The 16,765-nt window shown below is 40.8% G+C and overlaps 1 protein-coding gene across 8 annotated transcripts in view; it reads right to left on the reverse strand.

The window, feature by feature from the left end:
* ALPK1 (alpha kinase 1) overlaps window positions 1-16,765 on the reverse strand; it is a 131,646-nt gene that overhangs the window by 19,533 nt on the left and 95,348 nt on the right. For all 8 annotated transcript variants that reach the window (XM_055342564.1, XM_055342562.1, XM_055342560.1 and 5 more), the window contains 2 exons: window positions 8,995-9,193; window positions 813-872 (listed from right to left, as the gene is read on the reverse strand). In XM_055342564.1, coding sequence (XP_055198539.1) covers window positions 813-872; window positions 8,995-9,193 — 259 coding nt within the window. The remainder of the gene's footprint in view (window positions 1-812; window positions 873-8,994; window positions 9,194-16,765) is intronic.

Raw genomic sequence — 16,765 nt, forward strand, 5'->3', positions numbered from 1 at the left:
GCCTGCCCAGTTGTGGGACTGAAAATTGTCGGTGGTCAAACACCAAAAATAGAGTCAAATTCATTATTACACCCCTCTTGATTTTGTGTCACATCACCTTCTCTATTTTCTCCCCAGCTTTTAATCTCAGTGTGTGTGTGTGTGTGTGTGTGTGTATGTTGTGTGGTGTAGAAGATGGGAAGTGTGCACATCCTAGGTTAGTGATGGCCACAAATGAAGGGTATGTAGTTAAAGTCTGTATTCCAAACTGCTTCCCCACTGGAAGTGGTTACAAGTGTCAAGAAACTTGGGGCCTTGTATCCAAACACATTGGGATTAAAAGTCTACTGGAAGTTGTCTTCAACTTACTGGGAAACTTGTTGACTTTAATGCCCAGAAATTCAGACAAGATATCTGGAGGTATAAATGATATCTTACTCAACTAGTAGGATGCGCTTCCTTTTGTGTATGATTAAATATTGAAAGAAATCCACTTCAAAATAAGCTCTTATTAAAATAGAGTAAAATCAAATTTATTTTCCAAGCCATTTAAATACATAAACCCATATATGTATTTTTCTCAATTACAGGCTTTATTTCCATTTATAGTTCCCCTAAAGGGTGCTACTAAGTCTCTTCTGAGGCCCATAGAGTTACATGTTTTAACAGCATATTGTTCATTAGACAACACACTCTACAATAAAACAGGGAAATATTAGAACTTTGGTTGTTTTGTTTTCATTTTTAATTGGAGAAAACGGAGAAACAGAGAATTAAGTTTCTTGACCAAAGCCGCACATGAAGGTCATTGTGAAGTTAGGAAAGCACTTTACCTGTTGCTCCGTTATTGCTTATTAGACTGCTCAGGATATATTCTGCTTTTAAAAGTTTCCCTGAAAAGAAGCAACCAAACGTCACACAATTAGTTCTGAATAGGTGCCTTTAATATTACTAGTAGTTTATGTTTTAAGATTAACACATTATAATAGGGAACATAACCTGTCTTGGAAACATTCTATTTTAAAATTTAAAATGAGAAGTGTGCCTGGGTGGCTTGGTTGGCTAAGTGATGGACTCTTGATCTCCGGTGGTGAGATCAAGCTCCACCTCTGGCTGCACACTCAGCAGGGAGTCTGCTTGAGATTCTCTCTCTCCCTCTCCTTCTGCCCCCCCCACGCATGTGTGCTCTCATGTACTCTCTCTCTCTCTAAAATAAATACATCTTTAAAAAAATAAAATTTAAAATCAATAACTACATTATACACAAAAGTGAACAGAAAAGATGACATTTCCAGGAATTGGTAAGGTGGAAAGTTGTACTATATCTGAAATGGCAATTAGATCTATACACATATACACACACATATACTTGCATTCATATAGAATAAGGCTTAAGAAGTAAAGACAAACCCTTGTAAAACGTTACGTCTTCTTTCAATGAATGAGACTATGAAAGGGGAAGGAAGGAAGGAAAGAAGGAAAGAATGTGTTTAGAAAGACAGCATGAAATACCTGTGTAAATGAATTTTACCAAAGGTATCTTTCTTCTTAAAAGTTATATTTTCTACTTAGGTATTTATGTATGTATGTATGTATGTATGTATTTATTTATTTATTTTAGAGCACACGAACAGAGGAAAGTATAGAGGCAGAGAGAGAGAGAGAGAGAGAGAGAGAGAAAATCTCTAGCGGACTCCCCACTAAGTGGGGAGTCCTATGTGGGGCTTGATTCCAGGACTCTGAGATCATAACCAGAGCCAAAATCAAGAGTTGGACGCTTAACCAACTAAGCCACCAGGTGCCCTTCTAATTAGGTTTTGCTGCTAAGGATGGCTATTTTATTTTATTTTTTTTAAATAAATTTTATTTATTTATTCATGAGAGACACACACACAGAGAGAGGCAGAGACACAGGCAGAGGGAGAAGCAGGCTCCATGTAGGGAGCCCGACGTGGGACTTGATCCCAGGTCTCCAGGATCATGCCCTAGGCTGAAGGTGGCGCTAAACCACTGAGCCACTGGGGCTGCCCCAGGATGGCTATTTTAAACATATATTGATTTGTAATCACCAAACTTGCTGAATGCCTTAATTCTAATAATCAGTGTATTTCTTGAAGTTTTCTATGTGAGCAATCATACTGTCTACAGATCCTGACAGTTGTGTTTACTCATTTCTAATCTTTATATCTCTTATTTCTTTTCCTTTTTTCATTGCATTGGGAGGACTTCAGGTCAGTATCACATAGAAGTGACCATAAGTAACATTTTATTCTTTACTTGATTTTAAGGGGAATATTTCTAATTTTTTATCAGTAGTTTTGCCAAGGTTTTCAGTTGCTTCCTTTTATCAGGTTAGGAAGTTCCCTCTTGGGGCTCCTGGGTGGCTCAGTCAGGTTAAGCATCTGCCTTTGGCTCAGGTCATGATCCCAGGGTCCTGGGATGGAGCTCTATGTCAGGCTCCCTGCTCAATGGGGAGTCTGCTTCTTCCTTTTCCTCTGCCGCTCCCCTTGCTTGTGTTTTCTCTCTCTTTCTCTCTTTTAAATATAAATAAATACAATCTTAAAAAAAAAGTTTCTTCTTATGCAGCTATCAGATTACTGCTGTTCAGTTCCAAATTCACCCTTCATTGCCTGCTTTGCAATAATGGGAATAGATCTTGTAAATAATTCTCCTTTACCAGCTTTGTCATTGGAGGGTGTGGAGAGACACTGCAAGGGGGAGGCTGCTTCTCTTTCTGATTTAGTGTGGAATTCCTGCCAGGCTCCTGCAGTGCATATAGCTTCTCAAATGCCTGCCTCCTGCAGCATTCCTGGCTTCTCCTGTGCCTTCCTCCTACAACATAGGTGGCTTCTCCAGCACTTGGCTCCTCAGTGTGCAGAGGTCAGCAGCACCCCGGCCAGCAGCTTCCCACAGCATCCTCTCAGGTGATTCACAGTACAGTGCTGCCAGTGAGGGACTTCCCCATGAATGTTTCCTCCTGCCATTCCATAAAGGCAGCTTTGTGGTGAGTTCCAAGGCATCTTTTTGTCGACAGAGTCCCCCAGCATTCAAAAAGGTGGATTTTCAGTGAGTTTTGCTGGCATGGAACCTCCTTGACTTCTCTGCCATCCAGTTAAGTTATGGCTGTACCTTTTCCAACAAGGTCTGGATCATACTCCTGATGTGCCTGGCTGTAAGGTTGTGAACTTTTTCTTGTATGCTCTATCTCAGTACAAGGGATAGTGGCTATTCCTTATAACTGCTTATCTTGTATTCCTTATAGTTCTTTTTACTACTTACTAGTAATCCCTCATTAACCCCCTGATATAGTTAACAACTCTTCATATTAAACTTTCCTTGTTCAAATTACTGTGTTGTTTTTGGCTTCTGACTGGAACCTGACGAATTACATCTCTAACTCTAGTTTGTATTTTTAACTTAAATGGGCTGAAAATTTTATAAAACACTTCTCACATCAATTTAGGTGAACACATAGTTTTCTTGTTTATTCCGTCCACAAGGTGAATTGAATGAATCAGTTATTTTATTATTATTATTATTATTATTTAGTAAGCTCCACACACAAGGGGCATGAACTCATGACTCTGAGATCAAGTCACATGCTCTACCAACTGAGCCAGCCAGGCACTCCTGAATGAATCAACTTCTAAATATTTAACCATCCTTATATATGTGGAACAAGCCTTCTTTACTGCAATGTATTATTAATTGAATACAATGTTTGTCAATTTGATAATATTGTAAGATATTTGCATATGATAAACTATGTGATACTACCATATAATTTCCTTTTATTTTTGATCTTAATTAGTTTGACCTGTGCATTTACCAATTCTTTACCTACCATTGCTTTTGGAATCTCCTACTCCATTTTTATGGATTCAATTTCCTCCTTCACACTTCTTTAATGTGTGTGTGTGTGTGTGTGTGTGAGAGAGAGAGAGAGAGAGAGAGAGAGATGTCTTGAGGGTAACAAATATTTTTAGTCTTTATCTGAAAATGTCTATTTTGTCCTCACTCTTGAATGATGACTTTGCTGAGTATATATTCTAGGTTGGAAATTATTTCCTCTCAATTTTTTTTGGTAGATTCTATTGCTTTCTGGACTCTGTTGTTCCTGATAAGATGCTTTTTGTCAGCCTAACTATGGTTCCCATATATATAAAACCTATCTTTTCTCTGTTTCCTTTAAGATTTTCTCATCGTTTGATTTTCTGTAGTTTCACCACAGTACGTCTAGGTGGTTTTCTAAAAAAGTTTGCTCAAGTTTGGGTCCCCCTTTTCAACACAAAGACATGTTTGTCTCCAATTCAAGTCCTCTAAGAAGTCCTATTATGCTTCTGTGTTTTTTTCATTCTATTCTCCAAGTTTTAAAAATTCATCTTTCATATTTTCATCTAACTCTACATGTTTCATTCTCAGTATTTTCCTTAAATATAATGTCCAGTTCTGTCACTTTCTCTTTTGCTGTTAGACCTGCAGCAGGAGGGCAGCCTGGGTGGCTCAGCGGTTTGGCGCTGCCTTCGGCCCAGACTGTGATCCTGGAGACTCGGGATCAAGTCCCACGTCATGCTCCCTGCATGGAGCCTACTTCTCCCTCTGCCTATGTCTCTGCCTCTCTCGTGCGCATGCTCTGTGTCTCTCATGAATATATAAATAAAATCTTTATATAAAAAAAAAAAGACCTGCAGCAGGAATGAATTTCAGATAGGTCAGTTAGGAGGTTGGAACACCTGAGAAACTGGCCCAGGAAATTTATCTTTATTGGAAGGTTGTTACCACTCACTTTTAACAGATGGGCACATATTTAGACTCTTTGGATAGTCTAAAAAATTATTTATTTATTTAAAAAGATTTTATCTATTTATTTGAGAAAGTGAATCCACACTTGAGAAAGCATAAGCAAGGGTGGGGAGAGGCAGCTGGAGAGGGAGAAGCAGACTCCCCACTGAGCAGGGAGCTTGATCCCAGTATCCCAGTATCATGACCTGATGATCATGCTTCTAACCACTGGCTTCTCCTGTGCCTTCCTCCTACAACATAGATGGCTTCTCCAGCTACCTGGAGATACCTGGGGATCCAAACTTGAGCAAACTTTTTAAGAAAATATATAACCTCTTCCATATTCCTTATAAAATCAATCCTCTCATTTCTCCATTCCAGGAGTCCCAACTGCTGAGAATGGAGACCCCTTTTCATGGTATCTTTTTTACTAGGACACCACCCCCACTCTAAATCCCTCCCTCTCTGAGACATCCAGAGTATGGGGAAGCTTAAGAGTTGTTTTCAGGGGAGTGCCTGAGTGACACAGTTGCTTGAGCACCTGACTTGATTTTGGCTCAGGTAGTGATCTCAGAGTTATGAGATCGAGCCTGCGTGGAGCTCTGAGCTCAGCATGGAGTCTGCTTGTGTTTCTCTGCCACCTTCTCTCTGCCCTTCCTACTCATGCACTCCCACTCTCTTTCTAAAATAAATTAATCTTAAAAAAATAAGAGAGTTGTTTAGGGGCAGAAGTTCACAAAAATCATTTAACTCTGAGGGCTTGTATTCATTTTCTTGTGGTTCTTCCGATAGTATCTTTGAGGAAAAGATAACCCAACTGTTGGGAGTAAGATCCAGGATTTTATCTTAGACATAGGATGTGTATCAGCAGAGGAGCGTACTGCTCATGATGATACCTAGGCTCACTTGTTATCATGGTTAGAAGCGTGAGAGAAACAACAAAACAAACAAGTGAAAAGATCAGTTTGACTGTGTAAAGCAAAGCTATCAACATGACTGTTTACCACTTGACCTCAATTTCCATGTCATACTATAGCAAATCCATATATCATAAAATAGGACACAATAACTGTTCCAAGTTCTTTTTTAAAAGATTTTACTTTTTCCCTTTTTTTTTACAGTTATATTTTATTGGAGTTCAAATTGCCAACATATAGCATAACACCCAGTGCTCATCCCATCAAGTGTCCCCCTCAGTGCCCATCACCCAGTCACCCCCATCCCCTGCCCACCTCCCTTTCCACCACCCCTTGTTCATTTCCCAGAGTTAGGAGTCTCTCATGTTCTGTCTCCCTTTCTAATATTTCCCACTCATTTTCTCTCCTTTCCCCTTTATTCCCTTTCACTATTATTTATATTCCCCAAATGAATGAGACCATATAATATTTGTCCTTCTCCGACTGACTTATTTCACTCAGTGTAATACCCTCCAGTTCCATCCACCTCGAAGCAAATGGTGGGTATTTGTCGTTTCTAATGGCTGAGTAATATTCCATTGTATACATAGACCACATCTTCTTTATCCATTCATCATTCAATGGACACCGAGGCTCCTTCCACAGTTTGGCTATTGTGGATGGACACCGAGGCTCCTTCCACAGTTTGGCTATTGTGGACATTGCTGCTATAAACATCAGGGTGTCCCGGCATTTCACTGCATCTGTATCTTTGGGGTCAATCCCCAACAGTGCAATTGCTGGGTCATAGGGCAGATCTATTTTAACTCTTTGAGGAAACTCCACACAGTTTTCCAGAGTGGCTGCACATGTGGTTCACATTCCCACCAACAGTGCAAGAGGGTTCCCCTTTCTCCACATCCTCTCCAACATTTGTTGTTTCCTGCCTTGTTAATTTTCCCCATTCTCACTGGTATGAGGTGGTATCTCATTGTGATTTTGATTTGTATTTCCCTGATGGCAAGTGATATGGAGCATTTTCTTATGTGCTTGTTGGCCATGTCTATGTCTTCCTCCATGAGATTTCTCTTCATGTCTTTTGCCCATTTCATGATTGGATTGTTTCTTTATTATTGAGTTTAATAAGTTCTTTATAGATCTTGGATACTAGTCCTTTATCTGATACGTAATTTGCAAATATCTTCTCCCATTCTGTAGGTTGTCTTTTAGTTTTGTTGGCTGTTTCTTTTGCTGTGCAAAAGCTTCCTATCTTGATGAAGTCCCAATAGTTCATTTTTGCTTTTGTTTCTCTTGCCTTCATGGATGTATCTTGCAAGAAGTTGCTGTGGACAAGTTCAAAAAGGGTGTTGCCTGTGTTCTCCTCTAAGATTTTGATGGAATCTTGTCTCACATTTAGATCTTTCATCCATTTTGAGTTTATCTTTGTGTATGGTGCAAGAGAATGGTCCAGTTTCATTCTTCTGCATGTGGATGTCCAATTTTCCCAGCACGATTTATTGAAGAGACTGTCCTTTTTCCAGTGGATAGTCCTTCCTCCTTTGTTGAATATTAGTTGACCATAAAGTTCAGGGTCCACTTCTGGATTCTCTATTCTGTTCCACTGATCTATGTGTCTGTTTTGTGCCAGTACTGCACTGTCTTGGCCACAGCTTTGTAGTACAACCTGAAATCTGGCATTATGATGCCCCCAGCTATGGTTTTCTTTTTTAATATTCCCCTGGCTATTCGGGGTCTTTTCTGATTCCACACAAATCTTAAGATAATTTGTTCCAACTCTCTGAAGAAAGTCCATGGTATTTTGATAGGGATTTAAAAGATTTTATTTATTTATTCATGAGAGATACAGAGAGAGAGAGACACAGGCAGAAGCGGAGGGAGAAGCAGGCTCTATGAAGGGAGCCCGATGTGGTACTCAATCCTGGGTCTCCAGGATCACACCCTGGGCTGAAGGCAGATGCCCAACCACTGAGCCACCCAGGCATCCCTGTTCCAAGTTCCACCTGAGGAGAAACCAATGTTAGAACTCTGCCTGGGCACACCCAGCCCTCATCATTCTGTTCTCCCCACAGAATGCCATGCACACACATCATTGCCATCTGATGCCATCCGAAGGAACACAAGTTCGGTTTCACTCATACCCCAGACAATAGAAACCCCAAACATTGTAAAATGTCCCAAATTAGGGATATTGGAAGTGAGAAGGTTTCCTAAGTTCAACTCCGTCCCTGCAGTTACTCTAGAAAAGCAATAAACACGGACACAATTTATGCACAGCTGCAAGAACTTGAAAGTGAATGAAGTTGGGCTTTTGAAAAGTTAACTTTCACAAGCCCATTTCTCTCATGTCTTTTTTTTTATCTCTGCGGCTCTCTGCATCTAACAATTGTCCCATTTAGTATGTCTGTACAGTTCCTTTTCAAAGGAAATGAAGTAAAGATATTTTAACCCTTTGAAGGGCCAGACTTACTAAAACAATAACAATAGCTAAAATCCATTTAAAGAATGAGCCAGTCCTGTTCCTGGGAAAGGCAAATCTGCCTTCTACTTTTGTCCTTTATTCTTTCACTCTTAGAAATGAGAATAGCAGGCTACACATTTCTAAACCTCGAGGTTATCAGTAATTTAAAGAATTAAAAAATTCTATAGAAGGACACTTCACTGTAATGCATTAGTGGGCCTTTTTCTCCCTCCAACGCCCCTCCACATTACATCCTAAGTTAGAATGTCAGCCTCATTTTTCATTTCATTCAAAGTGACAGAAGGAAAAAAAAAAAAGGATACTTTAAGGCCTAATCAGGTACTGTACCGGTGTTCCCAGTGATGGAAAAAAAACCCTCAAATTACTTCAGTGGATTTGTCAGCTCTATTGTGAGCATAGTCAAGTGGCCCTACAGAAAGGAGACAGGAGAACTAAGAGAAAATAGTAGAATTTTAATCTGCTTTTTAAAGGCTCTTGGTCAGAAGTATAGCAATTCAGATACCCCTGTTTGAAAGCAGCAGGACAGATTTGTTAGAAGACAAAAGCTCCAATTAGTATTTTCCACACCCTTTCACAATTTTCTCTACCGCTTTTGGCTCTGAAACCCTTTATGCCAGGGCCTTTGTGCTGGCAGGAGGCGGGTGCAAGGGCACCTCTGAGGGCCGGGGGCGGGGAGAGCCCTCAGCTTGAAAAGATGGCCCCGCGGGCCTCGGGCGCCCGCCGGCCTCGCGCGGAAGTCAGGCAGCCCCGGAGGGCGGGCGGAGGGGAGGCGAGCCGCCGGCCCGACGGCGCCCGGCGGGGAGGGGCCAGCGGGGGGGCCAGCGGGAGGGCGCCTACCTGAGTTTACGGAGATCCGCGCTTGGCGAATGACCAGCTGCGGGGCCATGGGCGTTGCGGGCTGCAGCCGGTGCAGCGCCTGGGCGACCCGCAGGAGCCCGCCCGAGACGTCGAGCCCGTACAGGAAGCGGTCGCTCAGGAACACAATGGCCGCCGCCGTCGCGCAGTCGCCGGCGAGGATGGAGGCTTTCAGGGACGCCTGGAGCGGCAGCCGGGAAGCAGGGAAGGCGCCAAGCTTAGCCTTCTGGGCGGGTTTTATCTTTTTTTTTTTTTCCTTAAGATTTTATTTATTTATTCATGAGACACACACACACACACACACACACACACACACACACACACAGGCAGAGGGAGAAGCAGGCTCCATGCGGGGAGCCCGACGTGGGACTCGATCCCGGGTCTCCAGGGTCGCGCCCTGGGCCGAAGGTGGCGCTAAACCGCCGAGCCACCCGGGCTGCCCGGTTTTTATCTTATTTTTTAATCCAAACAAGAACAACAAAACCTAGACCTAGGTCAAGAAAAATATATGCATGGGCGGCTGAACCGAAAGAAAAAATGGATGAGGAAAAATCCAATTCACTTGTGAGAGAGAACCTTTCTTTCATTTCATTTTCCCCACCACATTTCTAGAATTACGCAAGTGATAAATGCATATTTCCCGTTACTAGAAAATTCGGACCACACAAGGTAAAAATGAGAAGCGCCCCTTAGTTTCCCCACTCTGCCTGATGTTTCCTCCCCCTCCCCCAATCTCATTCTCATTCAAGCTCATAATGGTTTCAGAGCGATCCTTCTGGAAACTTACACTCTTTTAGGTATATTTAGACATTGATTCCTTGTCTTGCCTTACTCTTTCCCCTGTCTCCTCTCCCACTTTTTCTCTCTTCTTACTTGAGATTACACCAGATCTATTGTTATGCTGGTTGGTTCTTTCAGTCATCTTAACAATTTAGAAGAGCGTTCCACATCAGTTCATAACATTTATAGGCTTCACGTATTGCCTACATTTTAACTAAGAAGAAATGTAGGATATTAGGTAACGTTTTAAATTTGGTTTATCTTATATTTAGTTAAATGAACGAAACAAGAAAAAGAAGGAAACAGGCATGAACTGAAGGGGTAACAAAGAGTGAGAAGCAGAGATAAATGAGGCAGACTTCTATGGAAACACATCATCTTTTGGTCTCCAAGGTGTTATACTAAAGACCTGCAAAGTCATGTAGCCAACAGCATCAATGAGTTTCCCACTCAGTAGTACTTTCTTCATTTGCTAAACTAAATCAAGCAGTGTTTTCTGAGCATGTTAGCTCACATAGGAAGTCCAAGAAAGCACTGTTCATTTTCCTAGTGCAATGTTATTACACAAAGCACTGCTTTCCTCACCACATAGTCCTAAGTACTAATACTGGGTAAAACGAGATGTGGGGCACAGTGCTAAGTGCTTTCCGTGTACTAATTCACTTACTCTTTCCAACAATCCCAATGGGTAGATTCAATCAATACCCCCATTTTACAGATGGGAACCCTGAGACTCATAGAGGTTAAGTAACATGCCCAAGGTCACATGACCTGTGACTAGTTGGGGAAATTTGAACACAGGATGTTTAGGTCCCCAGTCTCACATGTTCAAGTCCCATGTTGTACCGACTTTATTTTAGGAAAACAGGAGTTGGATATCAATTATCTGATACTCGCAGTGATACCAGTAAATAAATACCAAATATGTAATCAGTGTTGTTACATTTGCTGGTCTGAGCATAACTTACTTTCACAAATTGAAACTAAGAGAAGATGCATTCAAATTGCGAGGGAGTAACCTCTGCTTTTCAATTTCTGCCTAGAACTGTTCTTTTAGAGTTTTGATACTTGTGTATGTAACTCTAAGTAAAACAGGCCTAAAATTTTATATCTGGTCCATTCTAGAGTTCTATCAATGGTGCTTATTCACGTGATTTGACTTTTGATATATACGTTTTGGTGTGCTGATCTATAGCACTGCATGTAGAACATAACATTTATACTCATAGGTATTCATCAATCAGGTAATGCCTACCAACAACCAGCACAACAACCTCCCTATTTTCATACTGATGCATTCTTAACTCATTAAGTCTTTTAAACTATCACTGTGTTTATTAAGTCTAGAAAGTGATAATTTGCACTTGTATTTATTCTTTTGTTCAAACTGATCACTGTTCTCATTGTCATAGAGATGCCAATTATAGGGGGTGGGGGTAGGATATCTCCCTTCCCCTGGTGTTACCTTCCTTGTGAAGGGAGCTTACTTATTGAAGCACTCCTGGCCTCTCTAGTCCTTTACCCACTCTGCCCCAGGGAAGGTGGAATGACTGACTAATATGATTGGGAAATTTGGGAAGAAGAAACTGGGCATGCTTGACTTAGCTCTTCTTTTTTTCCCCTTGGGAACAGCTGTCTAAGGGAAGCAGGATACTCTGCTCTTATGTATCATGAGTCTTACCTAGAAAGCCACCCTATATGTGGTGTGTTGCTTGCCCTAGTAATCTCTGTGACTGAATGAGGATTGTCTACATAATTCTGGGGTTCAGCTAGCAGACCTCCTCTGTTTTAATATGAAGCTACATCTCTCAGTTTAGCCTTTATCAGAAATAAAAGTAATGTTTAACCTCTCGTTTGCCTAACTCTTGTTTTATATCTCAGTCTGCTCAGAATCCAGGCAGGAAAGATTCCTGGATCCTTTAAAGGTTCCAACGTTAATCATTGCCTAATATACCATAATCCTTTCTAAGGAAAACTGCTCTGCTCACAGTTTCTGCCTTTGAAATTGGCATGCATTTTGCTACTCAACCTTGACCCCATTTCCAATCACCCTCTCCCTGCCCACCAGTCAAAGCTAACCTAAGATACTCATCTGATCCCTGGCCCCATGACTGTGGCCTGGCTTGAAAAAATGAACTTTCAAATCTGAACTAAGAAACATAGAAAGAATGGTAGTCAGGTTAGAAAGAAGCAGAAAACAGAATGTAGCTAAGTTACATTTATGGGCAACAGCTGACTGAAGATGGACAAATGACAGCTCTGAATCCAAATGTACTTTTTCATGACTGCTATTCTTAGAGTTACAGGCCTCCTTTATTTTTCCATTATGTTTTTGTAAAAATGTACACCTCATTTTGTGAATTTGCTCGAGTGAACTTCTGTTTCTTCCAACCCCCCCAAAAAAAACTAAAACTGAAATGTTCAAAGCTTCTATTGAGAATTGTCAAATTTTAAAACATGAACAAGTCAGCCAACTGACATTCATAAACTCTACATTCAAATGGAAAGGGAAATTTATGGTTTTATGTATGCCCCAGCTCTGTTCACTAAGGCTGGTCTCTAGTCAAGAGTCCTTCCTATGCTAGGTACCCATGACACAGTTCTTTAGTTTGCAGTCTCAGCTGTTATCTGCAGAACTGGCTGGCAGCCTCTTCCACTGCTAGGTTTCCTGAAACTTCTTGGAAAGAGCAATACTATTGCTATCACGCTGCTCATGATTCAGCAAGCCATAGCGAATTCCCTCTCTTGGAGGTTGCACTTTGGTGTATGCCTGATGGTCAGTTCTGCTCTCCCTTCTCACAGCCGCCCCACTTCAGTTTTAGGATAACTGTATACCTACTTGGGATGCAATGCTTAGTGACAAGCTATTTTCTAGAGGTAATTCTCAATCTTTACCTCTCTGATAAAAATGGTTTCCATCATTGTAGCACCATCTGGTTTATGAAAAACATTCACATACATTATCCTACTTAAATTTATAGTAACTATAAAATCTAAGTAAGGTAAGGAGACAAGTTGAGAGGTTAAATAACTTTCCAAATTTACAAAGTCCAAAGGGTCAGGGTCAGGCAGGAACCCAAGTCTATATCTTTCTTTAAAAAATTATCTTATTGTGGTAAATAACACATAACATAAAATTTACCATCTTTACCATTTTTAAGTGTACAGTTCAGCAGTGTTAAGCATATTGTTGTGGAACAGATCTCTAGAACTTTTCTATCTTGTGAATATGGAAGTCTATAGTGATCAAACAATAACTCCCTTTCCCCATTATATTCCAGCCGCTGGTAGTCACCATTTTACTTTCTATGTCTATGACTTTGTTTTTTTAATTTATTTTTATTTTTTTTAAAGATTTTATTTATTTATTCACAGGGACAGAGAGAGGCAGAGACACAGGCAGAGGAAGAAGCAGGAAGCATCATACAGAGAGCCTGACATGGGACTCGATCCAGGGTCTCCAGGATCACGCCCTGGGCTACAGGCGGCGCTAAACCTCTGTGCCACCGGGGCTGCCCATCTATGTCTATGACTTTGAATACTCTAGGTCTTCAAATAAGTGGAATCATATGGTATTTGTCTTTTTGTGACTGACTTATTTCATTTAGCATAATGTTCTCAAGGTTCAACCATCTATAGCATGTGACAGAATTTCCTTCCTTTGTAAGGCTGAATTATTCTATTGTATGTATATACCAAACTTTGTTTATCCATTCGTCTGTTAATGGACATTTGGGTTGCTTCAAACTGTTGGCTATTGTGAATAGTGCTGCTAAGAACATGCACATGAAAATATCCCTTCTAAATCCTGCTTCTTACTGTGGCTAGATATCCAGGAGTGGAATATATGAATCGTGGTATAATTCTATTTTTAATTCTTTGAGGAAGCTCCAGACTGTCTTCCTTAGAGGTTGCACCATTTTACAATCCCACGAATAGTGAAAGGAGTTCCAATTTCTCCATATTCTTGGCCAACACTTGAGGAACACAAATGACTTAAGGGTCAGTTTTTCTTCTGTTTTCTCCCTATGGTTTGATGGGGATGATTTTGCTCAGTGCCTAATCTGGGCAGAGGAAGCTTGTCTTTGGAGGAAGGGCTAAACTTGTCACTCACTGCATCCAAACAGTTTCTAAGGAAACCATACCATTTATTGTGAGGAGCAAATTCTAAAAGGGACAAAAAAAAAAGTACCAATTTAAAAGAGTGTTGTCATTGTGTCTTTAAAGTAAAAGAAAGAAAAGAAAACTTTATAGGAGATGGCCTTTAATTTCAGTGTTTTGAAACTCTCTAGTAAAAGTTGGTACCCTGAGAGCAAATGATGATTTGGTGATTATCTCGAAATTATTCCAGTGGACATTCTTCATACTAAGTTGTAAAGACACTTTACGAGTCCAGTGGAAACTTTCATGAGGTGATCTTCCTGACTTGAGACACTGAAGCTTCTAGGAGCCTGGGAGTTCACAGAGAGAGCTGCATAAAGCAAGAAGTCCAGAAATATGAAGAGGGCTCATGCATGGAAAGACACTACCCAAAGCTGGAGAAAGAACCACCTGAAAGGACTAGAGGAAACAGTCCCCGGGCTTCATGTAGGCCTTGTGTTTCCCACCAACTGAAAAGGAAAATCTTGTTGTTCACATGGCATTGGATAGAGTATTCAGAAGTGCATCACTTCAATAGTGAGAACAAATCAGAATAAGATGGCTCTTGGCCCACTCCAAAAGTTTAGAAGCAAGTTTGAAAAAGATCAATTTCCTAACTTTATTGAGTCCCAAAACAAAGCTCAAGAATATTTATATAGGCTCATAAAATGCCCATCACCCTATGTGGTAAAATCTACAATGTCTGGCATCAAGTCAAAAATTACGAGGCATGAAAAAAAAGCACATATTGCAGAGAAAAATAAATCAATAGAAACTGATCTCAAAATGATGGTTATTTTATACCTGTATTTATTTCATCAGTTCCAGAAGGTAGAGTAAAAATTAAGTGGAATTAAAAACATTGGAGGGGGGGATGTAAAAATGATCCAAATCAAACTTCTAGAGATTAAAAAATATACAATGCCTGAAATGAAACCACAGATATCTGAGTTTGTCTCCTAGCTGCCATTTATTCGCCATGGCAGGTTATTTAAATTCTCTAAGTCTCATTGGCTTCACCTGTGAAATGTGGATAATATTTATTTGCAGTGCTATTTCAGGATTAGAGGAAATGTGAGTCAAGTGCTCAACACAGAGCCTGGCACATGGTGGGTGCTTAATAAATGACAGGAAACACTGTGGGAAAAAAATAAGGAAAAAAAGTCAGTTTATGCATTCCTACTCTCCTGCATGATGAAATAACAAGAAAAGACAGGCTCTGGAAATCAATGTCAGTGGAATTTTCAATAGAGCAAAAAGGAAATAATAGATCATGTATATAGCATCTATAAGGCTTATTTCAGAAAATGGCTAAGCCTCTAATTTCTTTTAATCTCTTTCTTCTCTTCACCAACTCTGAGGAGCGATGTTACTAGAAACTGAGAAAGAGAAAGGAAAATGAGCAGGCTTTATGGAGTTGGTGAGGGAAAGCTGGTTCCTGAAAGGGGGCCTTCTCAGCACGTGCGAGTTGCTTTTGCCTGTGGCCAATGGAGGAATCCCTCCCCAAGCACCTGTAAACTGATGCTGCAAACACCCTATTCTGCATCCCGCATGAACACGCCATATATTTGAGCAGAGAACATTGCCTAATCTATTTTTCCCCCTTCTACTCTTAATAGATTGGAGCACAAAAGCCTGAGAGAGGGTGACCTGCCAGACAAAGGCCCTTTGAGTTCCTTGGAAAAGTAGACTTGGAGGAGGATGGAAGGAATCCAAGTGGCCCTATTATTTCCACTTGCACTAATTAGACATTTTTCTGTCAGCTATTGAGCACTGCTGAGAGGCCAAACTCACTGAATTCATTTCTAAAGTGTTTACAGAAGTTTGCATCTGTTTGTGTCTCTTCAGGAGGAAAATAAGCACTTCAATAGCATTGTGAAAAATCTAAACGAAGCATCCTATTCTGGAGGACCTGGCATCCCCACAGCTGCATAATTTAACTCCGTTCAGGGCCGAACCTCTCGCATCTCTCTCCAAAACCTAACGATGCAAAATGCAGAGAAGTCAACTCAGGAGAATCTTTTCTTTCTTGCCATTGTGTTTCCTCTCCCTCTTTTGAAACAGCAGCATGCTGTGCACTACATACAGATTTAGGTGGGTATCATTCTTGTAGCCCCTCTCTCGCGTTTCTACCAGCACTCTGAGAAATTAATACCCACTTTCATTTGCTGCCAAGTAAGGGGATAGTAAATTCCTCGGCAGCAATGCAGAATACATCACCATCCTGGGAATCTCCCCCAAATGTAGGCCGGGGGAGCACTGTGACTTCAGAGGGAGGGGAATGAAAGGAGGCCAGAGAGTGTGGCAGGGGAGGACACTAAAAGAGAAGGTTTCCCTACATGGTCAAATGTGCCTGGGTTATGCACAATTAGATTAACATGAAAGAGAGTCCCTCCCCCACCCCCACTTCCCAAAAAAGAAAGAAAAAGAAAACAACACAAAAACCCTCACCCACTGCCTACATGGGCAGTGCCTTTGAAATGCATATTGGTCTACATGGAATTTGATTCAGGATTCTTTTGTTTGGGTTTGTAGGCCTATGACTGACCTGCCATCACAGAGGACTCAAAAATATGATCTTTTTTAGACACTCTCACAGAACAGAATTTTAGTGTTGGAATCGATGTAGGATAACTCAAGAAAAAAAAAAAAAACAGAAATTCTATCCCTTTGTCTTCTTTCAGCCTGATGGAAGGGATGTCAGATTGTCCATGTCCACAAAGCCACCAGATTGTTTCTCTCGCTGACTGATCATGTTCGGATACAAATATGTAGATATAGATAAGAGAGTGTGCTGGATTTCTAGAGACAGGCTTACAAATGTACTTGTGCA

Source organism: Nyctereutes procyonoides, unplaced genomic scaffold, assembly GCF_905146905.1.
Source record: "Nyctereutes procyonoides isolate TBG_1078 unplaced genomic scaffold, NYPRO_anot_genome, whole genome shotgun sequence".
Lineage (NCBI taxonomy): Eukaryota > Metazoa > Chordata > Mammalia > Carnivora > Canidae > Nyctereutes > Nyctereutes procyonoides.